The sequence below is a fragment of the Chionomys nivalis genome, chromosome 2, assembly GCF_950005125.1.
Source record: "Chionomys nivalis chromosome 2, mChiNiv1.1, whole genome shotgun sequence".
In the NCBI taxonomy this organism is placed as follows: Eukaryota; Metazoa; Chordata; class Mammalia; order Rodentia; family Cricetidae; genus Chionomys; species Chionomys nivalis.
In genome coordinates, this window is record NC_080087.1 from 91,402,605 (window position 1) to 91,427,141 (window position 24,537).

At 45.4% G+C, this 24,537-nt stretch overlaps 1 protein-coding gene across 2 annotated transcripts in view; it reads left to right on the plus strand.

Annotated features, from left to right (window-relative positions):
• The window catches only part of Vstm2b (V-set and transmembrane domain containing 2B), a 32,963-nt gene extending 29,044 nt beyond the window's left edge, over nt 1-3,919 (plus strand). For both annotated transcript variants that reach the window (XM_057761709.1, XM_057761708.1), the window contains one exon: nt 3,322-3,919. In XM_057761709.1, the coding sequence (XP_057617692.1) occupies nt 3,322-3,410 (89 nt within the window). In that variant the 3' untranslated portion in view covers nt 3,411-3,919. The remainder of the gene's footprint in view (nt 1-3,321) is intronic.
• Nucleotides 3,920-24,537: the final 20,618 nt, after the last annotated feature.

Genomic DNA, 24,537 nt, shown 5'->3' on the forward strand with positions numbered 1-24,537 from the left:
TGAGTTCTATCACATACACAGTTGCAGGCAGAGCAAGCTAATTTATGGAGTAGAGAAAATGCTTTGGACGAAAAGAATAATGGCTAAATCCAGTCACATCATGCCTAAGTATGCACCTGGAGGCCAGGTGCCCATGTTTACTGAGGCACTAGCCACAATTACCAAGATACAGAACAAGCTTAAGTTCTCAGACTACATAAAGAAAATGGGGTTATATATACACATTAGAATTTTATTCAGATCAGGAAAGTGGATGGAATTGGCAGCTATTGTGTTAAGCAAAATAAGCCAGACTCAGAAAGATAAGTATTATGTCTTTCTAGATTTAAAACTCTCTCTCTCTCTCTCTCTCTCTCTCTCTCTCTCTCTCTCTCTTTCTCTCTCCCTCCCTCCCTCTCTCTGTGTCCCCATGTGTGATGAAAATAGAAGGAGTACTATTAGGAGTGGAGACTAGGGTGAGATGTGACAACCGGGCTGTACATGAACAAAGTCTGATAAAGACATGGATGGAGACGTCTTGATGAAATCTGTTATTTTGAATGTTAATTAAAAGAACGAATTTGAAAAATAAACTAACTACAACACAAGGCTTGGGTACCATCTCAGAAAAGAGGGAAGAAAGATTATGGGAATCAGAGGACCAGAATGTCTGCTTGAGAGTGTGTCTTCTATATATGATAAGGAACTATACTCATGAAGCCTCAACAACATGGCTGCCTAAACAGGATCTGCACAATGGCAACACCAGCTGACATGCTAACAGAGATAGGGAAAGACTCACAAGGTCTAACCCCTAGATAAAGAGCTATAGAGGGGTGAATAATCTTTACCGAGGATGAGTCCACTGACAGCTATCCAATCCCAAGTGATCAGCCCAGAACACATACACAGAGCAACAACATGAAATGTTCTCTCTCTCTCTCTCTCTCTCTCTCTCTCTCTCTCTCTCACACACACACACACACACACACACACACAGAGTAATAATGAAAGAAGTCATGAATTTGGGAAGAGTAAGTGAGTGGCCTACACTAGAGGAGTTGGAGGGGGAGAAGGGTGGAAATGATATAAATGCAATTCTCATACATTAAATTCTAAATAAAAACTAATATCAAAAATTACAAGGAAAGAAAAGGATTGACAATACTTCTACCCATGGAGATTGATAGTAGTTAATCTGATTACAGGGGAAAACCAGTCATGATAGAACCTTCATCCAGAAACTGATGGAAGCAGATGCAGAGATCCATAGCTAGAACTGGGCCGAGTTCCCAGAGTCCATTCGAAGAGAGGGAGGAGCGATGATATGAGCAAAGGGGTCAAGACCACGATGGGGATAGCCACTGAAATCGGGACTGACAGCAGGGGAACATGCATAGGACCGAACTGGACCCTCCGAATGTGGGGACAGTTGTGTGACTGGGGCAGTCTGTGATGCCACTGGCAGTGGGACCAGGATTTAACTATAGTGCTTGAACTGGCCTTTTGGAACTCATTTTCTTTGGAAGGGTACCTTGTTCAGCCTAGATATAGTGGGCAGGGCCTTGGTCCCACCTCAAAGCAACTTGGTAGATGTTGTCGACTCCCTTTGGGAAGCCTTATGCTCTCTGAGGAGTGGATGGGGGTATGCAGTAGGTGGGAGGCAGAGGAAACTGGAGAAGGGGACGGAGTGGAAACTGGAATCGGTATGTAAAATGAGAAGAGGTTGACAGTACTACAGTCAGTTCCAACCTTGTTGGAAAAGCCCTCATCTGACCTAATAGAGACGAAGTGTAGTGAGGAGCTGCGGGCCTCTTCCCACAGCCCGGCTCATGGCTGCCTGGCTAGCTTATGCCCCAAAATAACGACACACAAACTGTATTCTTTTAAACACTGCTTGGCCCATTAGCTCTAGCCCTTACTGGCTAATTCTCATATCCCAATCAACCCATCTCTAATAATCTGTGTAGCATCAGTCTTACCAGGAAAGATTCAGCATGTCTGACCTGGCGGCTTGCTTCATCGCTTCTGGCTCTGAGAGGAGCTGCCCTGCATCTGAGCTCACTTCCTTTTCCTCCCAGCATTCTATTCTGTTTACTCCACCCACCTAAAGGCTGGCCAATCAAATGGGCCAAGGCAGTTTCTTTATTAGCCAATGACCTTCCTCCATCAACGAAGGATCCAGTTGCCCTAGCAGTAGCTAGGGCAGACAGTTTTGCAAAGTCTCCACACTTTCTGCAAATCTGGTGTTGACCAATGAAGAGTCTCCCACAGTCCTCCTGGGTATAGGGTTGCAGCCCAGCCTGCTGGAGGTTCAGGCAAAATGTATAGGAGAGCAGTCACCAATGGTGTCCCCCAGCATCCCATTCAGCAATGGTGTCCCTCAGTACCCTATTCAGCAGCGGTGTCCCCAGGCACCCCATTCAGCAGTGATGTCCCTCAGCATCTGATTCAGCAGTGGTATCCCCCAGTATCCCATTCAGCAGTGGGATCCTCCAGTATCCCATTCAGCAGTGGGGTCCCCCAGTATCCTATTCAGAAGTGGCGTCCCCCAGTATCACATTCAGTAGTGGTGTCCCCCAGTACCAAGGCAGAAGAACAAGGAATCCTAGGAGAAGTAGGGCATTTTGCAGCTCAGGAGCCAAGGGCTCTTTGGTGGGCTTTTCCTGGCCACACAGGGAGGTCTTTGTAACATCTGGACACTTTGAGAACAGGGGAGGAGACAAGCAGTGGCCTGGAGGAGGCAGGATGAAGACATGGTAGTTAGGTGTTAGGGCCCAGAGGCAGACCAGGCACTCAGACACTGGAAAAAAAAGGTGGGTATGATACAGACAGTGTGGGGCCAGATGTGTGGGATCTTAGGTATCCTCCCACACCAGCCTGTGATTACTGAGCTCCCCATCTCAAGGAGCAGCTTGACAGCACGGTTATGGAAGGAAGGCTAACACCCAGAAACCACCGTGACAGGACCTGTGAGGATGCTGAGGTGTGCCATTTAGACAGGAACTTGGAGAGGTTGCCCGGAAGCTGGGACAGTGTGAAGATGTGGAGGAGGTGAGGGAGGTGAGCCTTCATTTCAAGGACACTTGGAAGAATTGTGCTGCGGATCAAAGAGACAGGTTGTCTTTAGTGAAATAAAGCAGTGTCTAGCACTCCACCTCAGGACAAGCGCACCTGTGTCTGACCACATCTGGCTCCATCTTTAAACAGAAGCAGCCATGGCAGCCTCCAGCTGGCTACTGTGGTTTTAGAAGCCTTGGGAAGTCTCCCTCGCCTCTGGTCTGCTCAGGGTCCCAGGTTCTCAGGAGTCCAGTTGACTGTCTGTTTTCTCTTCACCTGCAGGTACTGGCCCTGCCTACAGCACAGACCCTCTGCTGTCTCTGCTCTTGTTAGCGCTGCATAGGTTCCTGCACCCATTGCTGGGACACTGACAGCCATAAAATTTCGGCAGCCACCCGGGGGAGGACCTTGCCACATGGACACAAGGACCAAGGGAAGCATGAAGAAGTCCATGCAGAAATAAATAAATCTTATTTTTGGGGGAAGTAACACAAATTTAGAAGACTTAAAGTAATGCATCAAGTTTCCAGATAGGATGGAGCGAAGGCCGTGCAGTCTGCATGGGGCGCTGAGCTCTCCACGGCAACGTCCAGTTTCTGTTTCTTTCCTTCACGTGCCCTCCGAGTCTTCATTTTGCACGAACTGTTGAGCAGGTACTTTGAGGATAAATAAAAAAAAAAGTCGGGTCAAAGCCTTTCTGACAAAGTAAAATATTTTTAGGAGATTATTGTGTTTAGAATTTTTTTTAATTTGCTTTTTCTTTGGGGGCTTTTCTTTATTAAATTATTTCTTTGGAGACATTTTGATTAAAAAGAAACACCATAATTAAAACTCACTGTCAATAATATTTATTTTTAAATAAAGATTGGAAACAAGGGTATAGTTGTTTATAAACTGCACTGTATATTGCTGAATAACAGTTGAATAAAAAAAAATACCCTTTTAAATAGACTTTCTACAGCCATGTATGACTGTCTAGTTTCAGTGCCTGCTGCAGCCAGACACTGTGACCTCTTCACAGACACCAGCTGAATGTCTCCCAGGGCGGAAGGCAGCCCAGGACACCTGGCTGGGCCACAGCAAGCAGACAAGAGTACCTGCCTAGCCTGCCAAGGGACAGGGCACTTCCCAGAAGCAAGAATGAGTCCTGAAAGAGGGCGGGCTACTGTGCAAGCCAAGAGCCAGCCTTCCTTTCCAGCCTCAGTAGAGCTGAGGTGCACTTACCTGCTGCGAGCTCATATGCCAGCCTGCACTGGTCCTAGCTTTAGTGAGCCTCAAAAGGAGAGGTGGCTAGTTTTCTGTACTCGCTTTCCTTGTACCACGTGGATGGTTTTTGGCCTCTGAATCTGTGAGTTTGGGGATAGGTTGCATGTCTGAGAGACACTAATATGCCATGGGAGCTACCTACTATTAATTTCATGATAAGACTCTGTTAAATACCCAGACCTGTGGGTATTTAAATATAGCCAGACTTTTACAACTGTTGTTTATTTGGGGGTTTGTTTTGTTTTAGTTTTAGATTGGTTTGTGTATTTGAATGTCATGGTTTTCTTTAAATGAGAAGATCTCACACTATAACCTAGGCTAGCCTGAAATTCCTTTACAGCACAGGGTAGCCTTGAACTTGTATCCTCTTCAGCCTCCTAAATGTTGGGAATATAGGTGTGAGGCCCTGTGCCTGGCTTAACCTGGTTCAGATGTGTGCAGTTGTCAGTGTTACTCAGCAAATGCTTCCTTTCTCCTGACTCAGCATGTGTTGCCAACAGTTTCTAGCATCCAGTGGCGGAGGGGGAGGGGCACAGCACCCACAGGAAGAATGGGTTCATCCAAGACACTTGTTTGCTGATGCAAGGCTCTCTGAAGCACTCTCTTCCATACAACAGGAACATTCTAAATAGCAAGAGACACACCCCACCCACTGACAAACAACACCTCTGTCACCTTACTGCTGGGTAGTAATGGCAGAAATGGTTTGATGAGGAGTGAGCCTTACTTATTTCAACCCAGTCACTTGGGGGGGGGTCTGCTTGTTACTGTACTGCAACCCTGCCTATTCTGACTATTTCAGCATTTAGATGACCTATTGCCTACGTAAGTGAAAAGATGAATCTCATGTTTGGAAAGTTCCACATGTGCAGAGACCCTGGCATGAAGCTAGTGCACTGGATGCTATGTGAAGAAATCCTCAGGATCACAGTTTCTGGTGGATGCTGCAGGCTCTTCCACCTTCCATTTTTATTGATCTGCATCAATTGAGCCGATGGTGGATAGTGATTCTGTCCAGAAAGATTGTCTGTTTTATGGTGAACTCAACAGTATGCTTGACTTAATATCACTGTGCATCTTAGCCCTCTGCTTGGGAAGAGAAAAAGGCACTTCCCAGATGCCAGGTTGAATGGAGACATGTGTTTGAGACAGGGTGATGTGCCAGGTGACCAGAGCAGGGGTTGGTTGAAGAAAATCTGTCCCCATCAACAAAGCCAGATCCTGCTGCACAGATGAAGTAAACCAGGTGCCTGCTGAGGTTCCCACCCTGAAGTAATGGGCATGAGAAAGAGGTAGGTGGCCTGTGGATACACTGCTCTCTTGGGCTCTCAAAGCACCTTAGAGATAGGTGTTGTGATGCATGCCTTTAATCCCATTAATCAAGAGGCTGAGGAAGGAGGATCTCTGTGAGCTCGAGGCCAGCTTGGTCTACACAGAGAGTACCAGGCCAGTCAGAATCACATGGCGAGACCCTGTCTCAAAAAGCCAAACACACACACACACACACACACCAATAAAGAACAACAACAATAAACAATGGCATCTGGAATAGAGGGATACTTTATCTTCTAGCGTGGAGGACAACCTGGACACCTGGTCAAGGCTACAGTGAGCAGCAGGAACAACTGTCAGCTGCTCTCAGAAGTCAATGACAAGAGTATGGAGGAAGTGCACTCTGAAAACAGGACCGAAGAGCTCACACACAAGCTCTGGCCCAGGACCCTGTGTGTCGGTTGCTGCTGGTTCACCATGGGCACAAAGGGGGAAGTGTGCACCTGCAGATTCATCACGCAGACGTGTGAGCTGTGCCCCTCCTGCAGCTCCACTGGGAAGACAGAAGTACATCCTTCACTGATATGGACATTAAGCACATAAACCTGGAAAGAAAAGCATCCACCCAAACTGGAAAAATGCAAAACTCACTACCCAAACTCCCTGTCCTTTCCATATTTGGTTTCAGACAAAGACAGGCATGTGTAAGGTCCAAGGACAAGATGGTTTATTTCTGTGTGGCAAGCACACACTGAGTGGTGGGGTGCTTTGGTCCCAGCTTATGAGCAACACCCAATCTGCTTACATTTCAGGGTTACCGATGGAACTCTGGAGGTTGAAATGACAATTACTTTATAATTAGGGCTGGAGGAAGAGTGAGATCCACAGGCTGAGCGAGGGAAGGGAAGCAAATAGGAGAAGAATGTAGATGTCTCCATGCTCCAGGCCCGGGGAAAGCCCTGAATTCTGCAGTCCTGATAAAGGTTGCATGCTGGTCGGTAGTACCACACAAGGGCCATATTACTCATGTTCTTTGGCAGTAATCAATTTTTAAAAGCTTGTCTTTGGTGAGAAGGACAGAAATTCTTGGAGTTTGACAGAATGTGATATGATCAGACACAGTACCATTCAAAATTCTGTTCTCACCCTAAATCCATGCTCCCAGATGCAGCTCTGACCCAGAGGACACGGGGTCTACCTGACCTGTACAAGGTGGCCCTTAGTTTCAGTTCAATAAGCAGGGCCACGTGGGGCTACTGTACTCAGCGCTAAGGGGCTTCTGATGCTTCTGGATGAGGTGCAACTCGTATGACTTTGCTAGGAGCCCTTCCCGCATTACATTTGTTGGCAACAATGATTTGCATTAGACCAGCATTTCTGAGAGTACAGCCTCTGCTTTTCCTGGGCAAAACATGACAAGGAGCTCAGCACATCCACATAGTTCATGCATGTATCTGCACTGTGCTCATGTACACTTTACACAGGGAAACTCCAGCCAGCCTGGGTGCCCAGACTTTGTGCAGTCACGCTGCTGCCTCCCACCCTAGGGATCCCTGCTGTCATCAGTCAAGAACCAAGACAATCCACTAAAAATAAGAGAATGCCATTTCGGATGGAACTAGAAAAAAAACAAAACAAAACAAAAACCAAAAAAAAAAAAAAAAAAAAAACAACAAAAACCATCCTGAGTGAGCTAACTCAGATCCAGAACGACAAACAAGGTATGTACTCACTTGTTAAGTAGTGGATATTAGATGCAAAGCAAAGGATAACCATGCTAAAATCCACAACCCCAGAGAAGCTAGATAAAAAGGAGGGTCCTAGAGGGACACATATGGAGGGCCCCATGGAAGGGAAATATCTGAGATCTCCTGGGAAAACTGGGAAGGGGGTGGGAACATGAGGGATTGAGATGCCTGAGTTGGGGGAGGAACAGAGAGGGGGAGCAATGGAAGATGTATCTTGATAAAGGGAGCCATTATGGGGTTAGGGAGAAGCCAAGTGCTAGGGAAATTCCTAGGAATCTACAAGGATGACCCCAGCTAAGACTCCTAGCAATAGAGGAGAGGGTGCCTGAACTGGCCTTCCCCTATAATCAGATAAGTGACTACCCTAATGGTTATCACAGAACCTACATTCAGTACTGATGGAAATAGATGTGGTGATCTACAGCCAAGCACAGGGCTGAGCTCCAGGAGCTTAGTTGAAGTGAGGGAGGAGGGGTCATATGAGCAGGGGGCAGCTGATCTGAGCTAGTGGGAGTTCAAGGACTCTGGACTGACAGCTGGGGATCCTGCATGGGACTGAACTAAGCCCTCTGAGACAATATTTGTCTTGATTTTGGGGGGAACCTGGCAGTGGGACATGGATTTATCCTAGGTGCATGAATTGGCTTTTTGAAACCCATCCCCAATGGTGGGACACCTTGCTCAGCCTTGATGCAGGTAGAGGCTCTTGGTCCTGCCTCAGCTTGGTATACCAGACATTGTTGACTCCCTAAGGGAGGCCTCACCCCTCTGAGGAATGGATGGGGGTGTGATGGGAGAGGTGAGGAGCAGGAGAAGGGAAGGGAAGGGGAACTGGGTCTGGTATGTAAAATGAAAAGAATTTAAATAAAAAAAGAAGAAAAAAGAAAAAAGAACATGCTTCTAGAAGATAGCAACCAAACATGACAAAATAAAGCATAATAAAATAAGAAAAAGAATGCCATTTCCATTATTGTCAAGACCTTTATTAGAGACCTGCTCCATTTTGTGACTGCAGACACAACATGAGGCAAAGTATAGAAACACCAACAGAAGTGACAGAGACATTAGTTGAATATGTTTACCAGACTCTTATAGAAGTTTTTTTTTTTTCATATAAACTGGAAGTAAGTACCTGTAAGCAGGGCAATGGAGAGATGTTGTAGAATATTCTCATGATGGAATAGTACATGGGTCAGAGTGAATGAGTCACATACAACAAGGAGCCAAACAAAGAGCCTCAGCATCTGTTAACTGGGGAAAAAAGCAAGTCCCAAACACTGTATGCATGTGTGTATGTAGATAAAAGTCAAAGCTGAGCCAGAGCCAACAGATGCCTGATATGTGATGGATGGAAGGAAGGATAAGACTGACTGTATTGAAAGGGTAAGATTGATATGTATCTTACACAGATGAAACATACGTAATAGATAATGCTATATGACCTGAGTTCTGTGGTAGAAGGAAAATAATCAGCTCCCAAAGGTTGTTCTCTGATCTCTGAATGTGTGCCAGGGCCACACACACACACACACGCACACACACACTGAATAATAAATAAATATATGAAATAGAATAAAAATATTTTTCAAGAAAATAGGATAGACACAGGTGAGAATCAAGACCTTAATTCTTAGTCTGAGAGGTGGGTACTTACTGCATTATCAAAAATTACCAAGTGAATGAATGAGATCACAGGCAGAGCAACGACAGCAGGAGATCATAAACATGACAGTGAGTGTTGGATCTTGTCTGTACAGGTGAACTTAAAGAAAAGGAAGAGAAAAGGAACCATCTAGGGGGCCTTGTGTCACACACGGTATCGATTCTACAAGCCCAAGCCAAACTCACCTCCAGTTCCATCTCCCACCTATACCTGAAACCTGGGTAGTCACATGCCGCACCTAACACAGCACATTTGGTTTGGCCTGCAATAGTGAGTTTTATTACTATCTTACCACACCAGGCACTTGTATTAAAAACCCAACTCTCTAGCTTATAATACACAAGCACGTGGGATCTATACTCCTACTTGGTGACAACTGGGAAGTGCCAAGCAACAGCCGCCCCAGATCTGTCTCCAAGCTTCCCTGAGATCTTGCCACTCAGGGTGCCACCCGGTTGCCTCATCAGGCACATGGTCCCAGCACCTGTGGGCACAAGAGCTTGCACTTTGACCAGTCTCCAATCCATCTTTCACCCCCACAGTCCCTGCTGGCTGTGGCCCATTCTAGTAGTTTCCCAGGGCCAGGAGACAGGGCAGCCAATCAGAGTTCTCCAAGAGGGCTGAAGTCAAAGGTTTAAGTTAACTCCCAGGCCGAATCAGGTAACTGATGCTTTCAGAATAACATGTGTCCTGTTTTCCCTTTAAGAAGATACCAACAAAGTTAAACTGGATGGCAGATGACCTAGATTTCCTTTTTCCTTAAACATATTGACTTATTTTTTTTCCCTGCATAATTCTTTGGTAAATTACAAAATACATTTTTTTTTCTGTTTGGCTTTGGAGAAAAGACTGCAGAAAGTGTGTCTTCAACACAATCTGCTAGTGTATCTACTGACTGGTGGACTTCCCAAGTGCAGTGCAACAGATTTCTGTTCTCTAAATAGCAAATGACTAGGCAGTGGTTAGCAGAGCCTGGCTTCCTCAGCCCTCAGGACCTCCCACCGCCACCTCCTGCAGCTTCTCCAAACCCTAATCTAATGAATGGGTGCCTTTAGCTAAGGCACTCATGTTTCAGAATGCTAATTCCCATCAAATAGAATGACAGTTTTACAAGCAAGTCTATCAGCAAAATCTGATTCCATTGGATTGATTGATTGTGGTTGGAAGTGTTAACACTTCCAGATTCAGGGTGGTGGCTGTGTAGCATTGCACTGTGGGGATCTCCAGAATGGGGGAAGCCAGGAGAGTACAAATGCACAAATAATTAATTCAAATCAATACAGCAAGGGGCTCAGGCTGAGAGGTATTCAATTATGTTGTTCAAAGAGAAGATGCCTGATCTTCCAGTAGCTTGCTCCATGCTGCAAATAATAGAGGATTTTTAATTTGTGCAGCGGGGATGTTAATCTTTTACTGTGTAATCCAGTCCTTGGTGAATGCTGTAAATATGCGCGCTGCACGTGAGAGACTCCCCGAGGAGGCTCTCAATCAGTCAGCCTGCCTTTTCTCATGGGATTTTCATGTCAGTCCCTCAATACTCAATTAGGAAATACATGGCCAGCTAATAAATGATAACTGGTGGATGAATGCATGGCTTGATAGGCATATGAGTAGGTTTATAGACCAATTGATTGATGACTGGAGGACATGGATGGATGCACACATTAATCAACGGATGGGGGTGGATGGGTGGAGAGATTGGTAGATAGGTGGGATGAGTAGGTGGATTAATGAGTGAGGGTGGGTGGGTAGGGATGGATGGGAGTGAACAGATGGGTAGATGGGTGAATGGAAGGAAAAAGAGACAGAGTTACAGAAAATTTCAGATTGTGTGACACCCTCATCTCCACCCCACTCCTGCATACTGTTAGTGATCTTACTTGAACCAATAGCACAAATAAATCTGGGGTTTATTCCCCTCCCAAAGGATTCACTACACAGTTCTTCTGACACACACACACACACACACACACACACACGGAGAGAGAGAGAGAGAGAGAGAGAGAGAGAGAGAGAGAGAGAGAGAGAGAGAGAGAGAGATTTGTAAGTCTATAACCAAGTTGTGAAAATTTTTGTCCTGCGCTAGGATTGTTGGTCAATGGTAGAACACCTTCCTAGTATATTCAAGTCCCCGGCTTCTAGCCCTAGAACTGCAAAGTAAAAAGTTATGATTTTCAGGCAAATGGGGTCATGTGGATTTTATGCCTGATTGCGGTCTACCTATTCTGAAAAAAAGCATTTACTATTTCTGTAATAATATGAAAACAATAAAATTAATTTTAAAAGGACATTTCAGACCCCCCCCAAATATAGGATCTAATTTGTAAAGCTTCCCCCTCTCCACCTGCTGTCAGAAGCATGCTTACTCTATGGAAGACACTGTCAAGGAACAGCCCTTTCAATTCCACTTCCTGGGTGGCTCAGTGTGGCACCAAGCGGATCTCTTAAGTGGGGAGGTTGAGGTATGATCTGTGATGGGTGATCACCGACAACACCATCCTTCCAGACTGTGACCCGAGAACTGGAGGGGTAGCAATATGGAAGACACGGACACCCAAGGCTGCGGAGGGCTGGGGCAAAGGTACATGCATTCATCCATCACACAGATTATGACTTCCTGAGCAGGAAACATGGTGACTGTGAGACACCTCCCCTCCCTGCTGTGAAAGAAAGAAGCTGGGGATCTGTGAAGAGGAAAAAGTGCAGTTAACTAGAATCCAAGCTGAAGTGCAGTGAACTTAGTAACGAGTTCAGAATTGAATTCTGGAGAACTAATTCATTGTGATGGGGACCTTGGAGAGTAAGGACAACAGTGCTCACCTAGAGAATTAGCTAAAGTGGCATTTGAGATGATGTGCCATCACCAGCCACCATCCTCTCCCCATTTTGAGGGTTCTGTTAGACACACAGGCAGCCAGCTTTCCCTACAACCAAAGCTGCTGTCACTTGGGCAGAACCCAATGCTTTTTCACAAGTGGCTGTCACCAGAAGTGGCAGCCTTATGGATTGCTTTCTGAGGTGTCTTGAAATGTAGAGACAAAGCCCAGAAAATCTTGGGTTGTCTGAGCCAAAGGCAGCCTGTGTAGGAGTCTAGGAAGCAGATCAAGAACACGAATAAACTGCCGGACAAGGGTGTGACGTGCAGCATATGCTCGGTTGAGTCAGCCACGGAGAGTTGTGCACTGAGCAGTTCCAGCATCCTGGAAGAGACGGTGCCACCTGAGCCACAGAGCACCTGTCATGCTGGACAGAGACATATGTGTGGATATGGAGGGTGTGCCACAGATCAAGAATAACAAGAAAAGCTCCGAAACAAATGCCAGGTCTTCTCCCTGTCAAAGCCAGGTTGCTCTGTGCACCGAGACCCACAGGAGACAAGAGAACACGGGCGGGCTGCTGCATGGAGATTCTGCAAAGAACCGGAGCAATCCAAGTCTCAAGGATGCCTTCGTTGAGTGTGTGGGAAACTAGAATCAGTCAAACAAATGAGATATTTGCCATTTCCTCCCTAAATTTTATTAGTCGATGACAAGGAAATGATCTATCAAATGGGAAGTACTTTCGGCAATTGTTTATTCTTTATCGAGCAGATGAATGGTTCCTGAAGGCTACAGTGACACTTGCTACCAAATAGAAACCAGAGAACGAAACTCATAGGACAGAGAAAGGCAGGAGCCTCTGCCCTAGCTTGTGTCTAAGCTGTCCAGTCGCCTCGATTGTTTTCTTGCATAAAAGAGCAGGCTAGGTATGGTTGATTGTGAAGGCTTCCAATTATAGCACTCAGGAGCCTAAGGCAGAAGGATTGCTATGAGTTCTAGGATAGCATGGACTACAAATACGTACCAAGATCAGGTCTCAAAAACTTCAAAAAACAAAGATAACAAAAAAGATTCAAAGGGGGAAATTCTGATAGGAGGTCATCTGCAAATGACCTTGAGATAAGGACACCCCTTTAGGGAGTCCACTAAACTCCTGGACGTCTACAGACTCCTGTACCTGGAAGGTAGAGACTTGCCCTTGAGATATGCTGCAACTGCAACAGAGCTTCTTGTAAATGTACGGCATCTTTGACTGGAGCCTTGTGAGAATAGAAGCTCCTAGAGCACTGAGCAAAGCTTCTGTACAAAAGAAAAAGATTACTCAGATACACTTGCTGTCTCTCAGCTTTCCTCTTCAGGGTCTCCTGTAAGCCATATGCCCCATCAGACAAAGAGAGGGCCACAGGAGAAGCATGGATAGTATCTCGGAGCCTCCCTGTATTCCTGGTTTTAATGTGCATCTAAACCCCAACCTCAGCATCCCACAACAGCAGCCTAGACAACACATCTGCCATTAGCTTTCTTCTTCCCAATCATTCTCTCTGCTCTTTTGGAATCACCCCCAAGTAAAATCCTGTTCTAGGCCATAGATGTTTGCAGGATGTAGTGTCTTCTCCTCCACTCTTCCTTCAATATGACACAAGATTGGTGCTTCCTTGAGTATTTACTATGATTTTGTTTTCTTCAGCTAAGTTGGAGATGGGTCCGCAATTAAGAAACCAGTGTGACTATACCCCTTTTCCCATTTTAGGGATAAGTAACCATAAAAGTCCGAGTTAACCTGCACTGCTGGAGTTTGCAAGAATGAAGAGAATGCCTTGCTGGTAAAGAATAACCCATTTACCAGACTGTTCTTCTCTATGACCCTGACCATGGTTTCTTCAGTCTGACTCACTCAGCTTCCTCTTCAGATGGACTAAAACATCATTTCTATACTTTCAAAGGTATCTTTAGGGAGAGTTGGAAGGATAACTCTAAAGTTATGAATATTTACTGATCTCCCAAAGGACACAAGTTCAGTTCCCAGTACCCAGCTTAGGCAGCTCACAACCAGCTGTAACTCCAGCTCCAAGGGTCTGACACCTTTGACTTCCTTAGGCAGCTGCACTCATGGGCATACACCCACATAGCTATACACACATGACTAAAAACTAAAACAACTCTTTTTTAAAAAGACGTTTAAAAAAAATTCAGAACAATTTTTATCTCATTTTTTGGGAGCTACATAACTACAAGTCTGTGCAGATCCGAGAACAACTTGTGGGTGTGGGCTCTCTCTGTCTACCAAGTGAGTCCCAGGGACTGGTCATCAGGTTTGGTGATAGGCACCTTAACCCACGGGGCCATCTTGATGGCCCATTCCTATCATTCTAACCGCCCCCATAAATCCTCTCTCTCTGTTCATTGCTTCCCATGGGGTCCAGCAGGCCTGGTATTGATCTCATACACCCAGCTGCCTAAGGAAAGCATGCTTTGGTACCTCTCTCCCTCTTTCCTTCCAGCACTTCTTTCTTCCTCTCTCCTTCCCTTCTTTCCCCTCCTCCGTTCCTCCCTCCCTAACTCACTTTACCATAACAAAGGCGCCAGCTCCTCCGGGTGATACTCATAAAGGAATCCAGTGGTGTCCACTTGGCCAGGGCACCCATCCTTGCTTCTCAAGCATCTCCATACACGCACCACTCAGGATTGTACTGAGATGTGCTTCCCAGGGTCAAGTTCGAGAACCTGAATCTCTGACTGACTCCCAAGACATATTAACACAGTCATGCAGATGCTCAGTTGCAGAGAATTACAAGATTGTCTAATAAGAACATCCTTAACCCCTTTTTAGGTTTCCTGAGTAAGCCACCCACCCCTCCCTTTGCCCAACAAGAGAACCTATTTGTTTAACAGCAAAGATTAACAGGAAGACTTTGTTCTGGTTGAGATGTGATAAGGAGTGAGTTGTCAATGGCATTTTGATGGGGCTTTTTTAAACTCAGGGACATTTAACACAGCCTACAAACCAAACCATTAAACTTGCAGCCAAGTAATTGCTTTCAGCAAGCAGTGCTCAAATCAGATCCCAGCCCTGAGACTCGCCCCATCATCTGCCGTAGAGCATGATGGTAACATCACTGGTTAATTAAAAGATGCCTTTCTACATCTTGACACAGCACTTCTGGCTCAACCACTTCAGTTGGCCGCATCAGAGTGGGTTGTTTCAGCTGTCCCCTCCTTGCCTCATTCCCAGATGGTCATCAGCTTTTCACCCTGGACTCCTAGCCTCTTCCCTGTCCAGCCTTCATCTTGTGATGGATTCTGGTCCACAGTCACACCTATGCCTTATGTCCTTGCACACTCCCCTGAACCCCTGCTCCTCACCTGTTCTGTTATATCCTGTGCTATGCACTGCCTCAACTGTCACCAGCTCCAGACTGTCCTATTTCTTTCTTTTTTATTATTTTACTTTATTTTACATTCCAACCACAGTTATCCCTTCCACTCTTCCTCCTACCCCCTTCTCCTCCCGTCCAGCCCATCCCCATTCATTCCTTCCAAAGGGTAAGGGCTCCCATGGGGAGTCAATAAAGTCTAGCATATTAAGTTGGAACAGGACCAAGCCCCTCTCCCCTACATTAAGGCTGAGCCTGACATCCCACCATAGGGAATGGGCTCCAACAAGCTAGCTCTTACACCAGGGATAGATCCTGGTCCCACTGCCAGGGGCCCCTCAGACAGTCCAAGCTTCACCACTGTTTCCCACATACAGAGGGCCTAGTTCAGTCCCATGGAAGCTCCACAGCTATCAGTCTAAAGTTCATGAGTTTCTGTGAGCTTGGTCCAGCTGTCTCTGTAGATTTCTCCATCATGATCTTGACCTTCCTTGCTCCTGGGGGCTGTTTGATTGGATTCCCGGAGCTTGACCAGGTGCTTGTTTGTGAGTTTCTGCCCCTGGTTCCATCAGTTAATGGACGAAGGCTCTATGATGACTGTTTGAGAATTCTCCAATCTGATTATAGGGGAAGGTCAGTTCAGTCACCTCTCCTAGGAGTCTTAGCTGAGGTCATCCTTGTAGATTGAGAATTTCCCTAACACCAGGTTTCTCCCTAACCCTATAGTGGCTCCCTCTATCAAGATCTCTCTTTCATTGCTCTCCCAATCCATCCCTCTCCTACCTCGACCATCCCTTTCCCTCATGATCTCATCCCTCATCCCCTCCCCTTTACTGCTCCCCACCCCTAGTTTACCTAGATAATTTCCCTTCCCAGGATGATCCATGCTTCCCTCTTAGGATCTTCCTTGTTACCCAGCTTCTCTGGAGCTGTGGATTGTAGTCTGGTTATCCTTTGCTTTTATTCACTTACGAGTGAGTACATACTGTGTTTGTCTTTCTGAGTCTGGGTTACCTGACTCAGGATGTTTTTTTTTCCTAGGTCCCAAACTGTCGAATTTCAGGGGCTCTCGTGGATGTGGCCAACCACGCCCTGCTGAGCATTTCTCTTCTTACTAGCCAAGGGTGCCGGTGCCACTCAATCCAACTCTCAGGGTATGAGCAGCACCCATTTGGAGCAGCAGTACAATCTCAACTGAGTCTTAAATAAATGATGCTGGCAGACAGCAAGAGAGAATATGACACTTCCTTCCACCCTCAGAAGCAGACACTGGGTTTAGGGAGGGCCACACAGCATTATTTCAGAGAAGGGGTGTCATATCAGAGCAGATGGCCCTGATACTGATTATCCCGCAAGTCATTCAACCCCGCCTTTCTGTCTGCCCTCTCTGTACACATCTCTCCTAGGAAAGCAAGCTTACAATACCACCCAGACTCAGAACTGGTACGCAGGCAGAGCCTGTGGTGTCCCTGAGTTTTATTTTCACATAAGCTTGATTCTCAAACTGGGGCATCCTTCTCAGTATCCGAACGTCTCAGCAGCCACATTTCTCCATAGCTTCACTGCAAAATCCAGTAGGGGTGCAGCTTCTCAAAAGGGAGCCCTGTGTTCCTGAAGAGCCTCCCCTGAACTCAGCACCTTCCCCAGGACCAGATCAACAATAAATAACAGAAATACAATTCACATGACTGAGAAACTCGGGCATAATTGGATAGGGGCAGAACCAATTTTATCAACACTGATTCTTCCTCCATCTCCACTCTTGCATTCCGGGAAGTCATGGCTGATAGGTACATCCCTTTCCACATGGCTCCAGAATCATCTCCCATTGGTTTGGCAGCAGACAACAAGAGGCCACTTCTTCCATGAAGCTCTACCAACAGCCTTGTGACTGACAAAATGGTATGTGCTTTGGTTTGAGTTTAAAATGTCTCCTCCAGGCTCATGTTCTGAATCTTTGTTCCCCAGCTGATGGTGCTACTTGAAGTACTTAGCAGGTGAAGCCTCTGCCACAGGTTCCTGCTGCCTTCAAGTCTATCCAGTGTCTTAGTTACTATTCTATCACAGTGATAAATTATCATGACCAAGGCAATTTATAAAAGAAAGTGTTTAATTTGACTCATGGTTTCTGAGGGTTAGAGTCTGTGATGGCAAAGGAACACCTGACAACTCCAATCTTTTTTATTTTTTTTATTTTATTTATTTATTTATTTATTTTGGTTTTTCGAGACAGGGTTTCTCTGTAGCTTTGGTGCCCGTCCCGGAACTAGCTCTTGTAGACCAGGCTGGCCTCGAACTCCCAGAGATCCTCCTGCCTCTGCCTCCCGAGTGCTGGGATTAAAGGCGTGCGCCACCACCGCCCGGCAACAACTCAAATCTTAATCCACAGCCGTGAGTCAGAGAGCAAGCACGGAACTGACAGGAGTCTTCTGAAACCTCAAAGCCCACCCGTGATGGCCCACATCCTGCAACAAGGGCACATCTCCTAAATCTTCTCAAACAGCTCCATCAACTGGAACCCAACATCCAAATACATGAGCCTAGGGGGACGATTCTCATTCAAACCATCATACTTAAAATGGATAAAATGGAACCACAGTGGCCATGGAATTGTGGCACTCTTATTCACGGGGCTGGTCAAGAGGCCATCAGTAGAACCAGGGACCCAGGGTGAGAGGGAAATGTTCCCAAAGGGAAGCTGAGGAACTGCGAACAGAGGTCTTTGTGAATAGTGAACTGCTTTTGCTAAAATTATCATGCCATGCCTAGTCTTCCATGCCAACCTGGCAGGTTTTGCAATCTCTTAGGAGAACAAGGCATGGCTGTGGGCCTGTCTGAGAGAGCACTTACACAGCATATACTGAAGTGGGCCTTGACATTCTAGATATGGATGGTACCATCCTATGGATTGGAAGCCCAGAAAAGAGGAGAAAGGGAGCTGAGCCCAGCATTCCTACCTCGCGGCTTTCTAGCTGCTGTCATATGCTCCACTCTGCCATGCCTTGCCCACCAGGATGAATGGGAACCTCTAAAACCAAGAGCCCAAATACATCTTTCCTCTATTAAGTTGCCTTTATTAAGTATTTTGGTCACAGTTGCACAATAGCAAGTGGTAGCATGTATACAATTTTGGGCAAGGCAAGCATGCAACATGCTCACAGAGTAACATGCACCCAGTAGCCCCGTGTTCCTAACTAACATGAATATCACTACCCAATGTGTCAGGCCCTTTTGGGAAAATACCATTAGTAGAGGTTAGGTGTGATGCTAAGTAAACTCACTTTACAGCATTTAAAAGTTAGAAATGGAATGGGCCTGTCTCATCAGTTAAGAGCACTTGCTCTTTTAGAGGACCTAAGTTCAGTTCTCAGCGCCCACAAGGTGGCCCACGCTAATCTGTAACTCTAGTTTCCGGGGATCAGACACCCTTTTCTGACCACTGTGGGCACCACAGGCACACACATGGTACCCAGACATACGTTTGAGCAAAACTTGCATACACATAAAGAAAATCTTTTTGGTTTTAGTTAGAAACAGGGCTGTTGTGAATGCTCAATGAATAACATATTTGGTTTGCAACCACGAGGACCTGCAATCTCCCAGAACCCTATATTTTAAAAAATCTAGATATGATAGCACATAATTGTAAAGTCAGGGCTAGGTAAAGAGAGAGGCATGGAGACGTGCTGGGCACTGATACACATGCTTGTAACCCCAGCATTGGCAGAGACAGGAGCATGCTGAGAGCTCACTGGCTGGCCAGCTTAGCCAAAATGAGGAGTTTCCAGTTCAGTAAGAGAGCCTGTCCCAGGAAATATGGTAGAGAGCGACAAAAGGAGCAGCCTGCTTCGGCCTCCGCATGGGTATACACAAGCCAACATGCCCACATACTCACATGCCAGTGCTGCACACACAACAATTTAAAACACAGTTAAAAACAAGTATACACAAGCCAACATGCCCACATACTCACATGCCAGTGCTGCACACACACAACAATTTAAAACACAGTTAAAAACAAGTATACACAAGCCAACATGCCCACATACTCACATGCCAGTGCTGCACACACACAACAATTTAAAACACAGTTAAAAACAAGATGGACAGCCCCTGAGGAAAAATAACCAAGGTAGAACTTAGCAGCAACTGCTGCTTTTTTCCTCTTCCTCCTTTCCCTCCCTTCTTTCTCCTTCCTTCTCTCTCCCTCCTTCTCTCTCTCTCTCTCTCCCCCTTCTCTCTCATACACACACAGCAACAACAGCAATATAAAAAACCCATAAACTATAAAAGAAATAAAAAGTGTAAGTACTAGCCTGGAGAATGCTGCTTTATTTGCTTTTGATATTATTCTCAAAGTTTCAAAACATGATATCTAAACTACCCTGAGAAGAGAAAACTGAATCCCAATGTTTTGGGGATGCTTTTGCTATTATTGTTTTTGTTTGTTGGTTGATTGGTTTTTAAGTCAAGTTATTTTTATGAAACAGTCAAACTGGTTGCATAACCTTGTTGAGACAATGCCACTAATAGATTGATTTTGACTTTTCAGCTCTTCATTCAGTTACTCCATGTGTGTATGTGACAGACACACATGTCACCATAGCATATGTAACAACTGGATCATCTTAGTTGGCTCCTATATTTTGTCCCTAATAATCTGCATCCCAAAGGGCTTAAAACTGAGGGTTTAGGAATGAATACTTCCTCCCAGAGAGTCCAAGCCAAAGCCTGGACCACTGTACATAAGGCCACTCATGCAACAGCCTGGACCACTGTTCATAAGGTCACTCATGCAGCCTTCACAGGGTACTGTATTGCTTAATTAAGTCACCTCCTATTATGTGAGACCAAGCACAGAGTAGTCATAATGTCACTCCATGCAAAGGACCAAGCCTCATCTAGGCAAGACAAGACAGTGAGGTCACTGGAAGAAAGAGTAGTCAAGCCAGTCTCTACACACACCAACTCCCTTGTTGTAAATTGGCTGTCTCCACTCCACCCAGGGATCCCTGATCTTAACTCCTCATGAATTAGTAAAGTGATTCAGTTGAAGCTACTGATACAGGCATTTGCCCTATCAAAAATGATAAAATAACTGCAATCTTGCTGTCTTTATGAAGTAAAAAAAGCAGTTGAGTATGAGCAAGTTCACATGCTTGACCTAATAGAAAACACCATAACAGCCATTTCCATCAGAACACTAACGACGTGGCTCCATCACTGCACCCATCTCATCAGGAAAGACACAGTAAGCATCCAGGTTAAAAGCCATCATCTCAGAAAGCAGGACACTGCAATTGACAAAGTGTTCACCAGCGTGGCTCACTGAGCCAGCTTTGTGGAGCTAGGTAGACATGCCACTCTGATTTTCCCAATTGTTTCAAAGAAGTGTCAGGAAAGCCCACCCTGGGGCTACATCCAATAAAATGCTGTGCTCCACAAATAGGGCTCCAAGTACACACCACCTTGACCCAAAGCCTGATGTCCTGGCCCCAAAAGAGGGAAGACGGTGATTATTACCACACAGCTGTCCTCTGGTTCTCCGTGAAGCATGGAAGACATCAGAGTGTGGAAAAGTGGGAGAGGGCTTGTTCTGCCTGTGGAAACAGCCCACTGCACAGCGATGAGCAAGGTACCACAAGAGGGAGAGGCTCTTGGATGCAGCTCATGGCAGAAAAGTGCATGCTGCAGAGAAGGAATGACTCATATCCATTCTGGGACGATTCCTTCCAACATTAAGAAACAGAAACATGTATGTTTTGTTTTTCTCAGCACTGAGCTCAATATTTTAAGCAAATCATCTTCAAGGGACCCCACAGATCATCATCTTTGCCATAACATCCCTAATTACATCATTGCTTAATTGCCCAGCAATAGAGTGTGTAATTCTGAAGCTGTGATGTGTACAGTGGGTAGGGGGTTGCTGGAAATGGTGTAACTTTCCAAGCAAAGCTAACAGTTGGGAAAACTGGCCTGAAGACAACGGCAAGGGTCCAGACGCCCTGTCTAACTGTTTTACTGGACAGTTCATTTCTTTCCACATTAGGTGGGCAGCAGAGAACAAAGGCCTCTTGGATTGCAGCTCATACTAATCTCTACAGCTGAACCGTCTCATGGAGAGGTTCAGGTTCGATGTGCCAGTGACTGTATTACTGACACTGAGTTTCATGAGCACCAGGTTGAAGAAATGAACCTGGTTTCATTCCCAGCTGCAGGAGAGCCAGGGTCTAGTGATAGGAAAATGAGCATATCCAAAAAAAACTGCGTGTGCAACATTGTTGTCAGAAGGCTGCTTGTTTGTTTCCCAGCCACCCAGACTCCCGAAATAATCACACGGAAACTATATTATTCAAATCACTGCTTGGCCCATTAGCTCTAGTTTCTTATTGGTAACTCTTACATCTTAATTTAACCCATCTCCATTAATCTGTGCATCACTACAAGGTCGTAGCCTACCACAAAGTTTCAGCGTCTCCAGCAGTGACTCCACGGCTTCTCTCTCGACTCTGCCTTCTTTCTCCCAGCATTCAGTTTTGTTTTCCCTGCCTAGCTCTGTTCTGCCCTGTTCTGCTATAGGCTCAAAGAAGTTTCTTTATTAGCCAATGGCATACGAAGGGGAATCCCACATTACAACATAAAGGAAAAAAAAAAATTCTGTGCCTTCTGTACCCAAATCACCGGATTGCAATGTAGAAGAGATGGTATCACCTGATCACTACAAAAGAGGTTGACAGTCAGATTGAGCATGGTTGGCAGAGCTGGGCGATTCAAACTGGCTGAAGCCGAAAGAAAGTTTATAGAGCTGGATTCTACCACAGCTCATCTATAGCAATGCAGTAGGATGCTCTGGACTCTTCCTCTATCTCTTGGACATGCTTGATACATAGCTAGCAGGTTGGTAGCAAGTCCACCAGTTCAACAAAAGTTCCTGAGTTGAGTCATCATGGTTCTAACTGACCCATGCTGGATCTTGTGCTCATGCTGAACCAATAACCAGACCCAGGGAGAACAGATGTACTTAGCAGGTGATGCAGAGGCTGAGAGAAGTGAGAGGGATGCTCAGATGAAAACCACAGGGTCAGATCCTTAGCAAATAGTTCCCACTAGTATCTCCTCGACCTTTGAGCTTGCTGCTCTTCTCAGTTTGCTTTGCATGAATCCAAAATCCCATCTCAAGAATCCAACTGGAACTAATTTCTTCATGAAATAAACTTCGTTTGAGGACTAACTGCCTTAGGCTCTGGAAAAATGTATTTATGCTTTAGCTGTGTCCATTATAAGTCAGCCAAACAGAATGTTCTTTACTCTTTCAAGGAAGTTAAAACACAACATCAATGAAGAGCAAGAGAAGCAAAGAGAAGAAGCCACAGAGGAGCAGGCTTGGGAGGCACACGCCCATCCCTTCACCATCTTCCAGAATGGCCCTTGGGACAGGATGTTCTACACTCAGAAGCAGCAACCTCCCTTCAGAAGACTCTAGTCTCCCCACTGCCTGGGCCTGACATGGAGAGGACAAAGTAGTACCTAACATAGTGTTCTGATTTGGTCAGGAGAAAGGAAAGAAACAGAGTGATCTAGAGGATGTTTCCTTATCCCTACAGTAATCAGTTTCCAAAAATGGTCCTCTACAGTTCCCACCACTTGTCTTTATCACCTCACCTCCTGTGATGAGTAACACTGGGCTATGTCACCAATAAAATATTTCAGCAACAGTACTGTCCTTGGAGGGTAGGTCATAATGATATTGTGACTTCTCCCTTCCGCTCTCAGATTCTGACTCTGGACAAAGCCAGCTGTCAGGTTGTGAAGACACTCCAAAAGCCTCTTGGGAGCTGGGGGTACTTCAATGGTGCAACACTCTCATAGAATACACAAGGCCCTATCTTCCATCTCCAGCACTGCATATATATGCATGCACATATGCACACATGTACACAGACAGAGGCACAAATAACAAGGATCCAAGACTCCTGCTTTCATGGATATGCATGGACCATCCTGGGAGGAGATGTTTCATCACGGACAAGTTTTTAGATAATAAATACCTGGACTGACACTAGATTTCCATGTGAGAACTCTAAGCCACTCAGGAAAACCACTTTCAAATTCCTGATCCATGGAAATGGAGATAGCACCTGCTTATTTAAGCCATTTTATGATAAATAATGTATTTATGATGTATGGTAAAGATATATATATATATATATATATATATATATATATAACAGGTCTCATCCAATTATCACATGTTATAAGACTTGCTGTGTGTGATTTAGTATTCTGACCCCATGAAATGTATCCCATGAAGCTGCATCCTTAATCCTTCATACACTGTAAATGCATGAGGAACTCTGAGCTGGAATTTCCATCTTTCTGATTTTGTTTTCTGAGATTGTCACACTATGTACAGCATAACAGGCTGGCTTTGAACTCTCCATGCTGCTCTAACTAACCCTATACTCCCAATCTTCCTGCCTCAGCCTCCTCTGTGGTAGGATTATGGGAACATATCACCACACTGGGCTAAATGTCTGTTTTCTATACATAAGAAACTCAGAAAACCCAGAGGTGTTCCCTTTTCTCATAAATAATTCGCTACCTCCATTTAAGGTAAGATGAAGTTCTCTGATTAACAGAACCCAGGCCAACACAGACTTCAGCTCATTTGGTGGAATCCAGGGGATGCTTTCTGCAAAGATAATGGTTACTTGCAAAACAGTTGTCAATTCAATGATATCTATTTCAGGAAATTGTGCCCATCAGGTAACCTCGATATCCAAGAAGGACCTTCACCACAGCACACACATACACACACACACACACACAGAGCCATGGCTCTGAAGTACTGCCTTGGCACGTGTTCACTACATGCTTGCCAATCTGCTGATTTATCTAACCCAGAGTCCTATGCACCCAGGGGAGATGCTCAAATCGGAAAGAATCAGCCACCTCTACATGTAAGTTCACCAAGGTTCAGTTGGACACCTGTCAGCTGTAAATGATGCCAGCAGCTGGAGAAATCTGCATTGCGGGGAAAATGTACCATACTCTCTTCTTAAGACAGTGAGCTTTAAGGAATTCTTAGTCTAACAGAGAAGCCCCTTAAGGATCAGGGCTATTTAAGCAATTTTAAGAAGTAGATCTGAAGTGGTTCAGAAAGAAGAAAGGACAGCATTAGATGCGAGAGTATCATGTACAAAGCAGCAAGTCGCATGGGGGACTACAGGCAGTTTGTCATATAGCATACGATGAGAAGGCTAGAGGTCAGAGGTCATGAAGACTTGGAAAATGGTGCATTGGTCTTTCACCTTTCTGTTTATCTTGGAAGAGACACACAGCCAGCTTCTGTTATA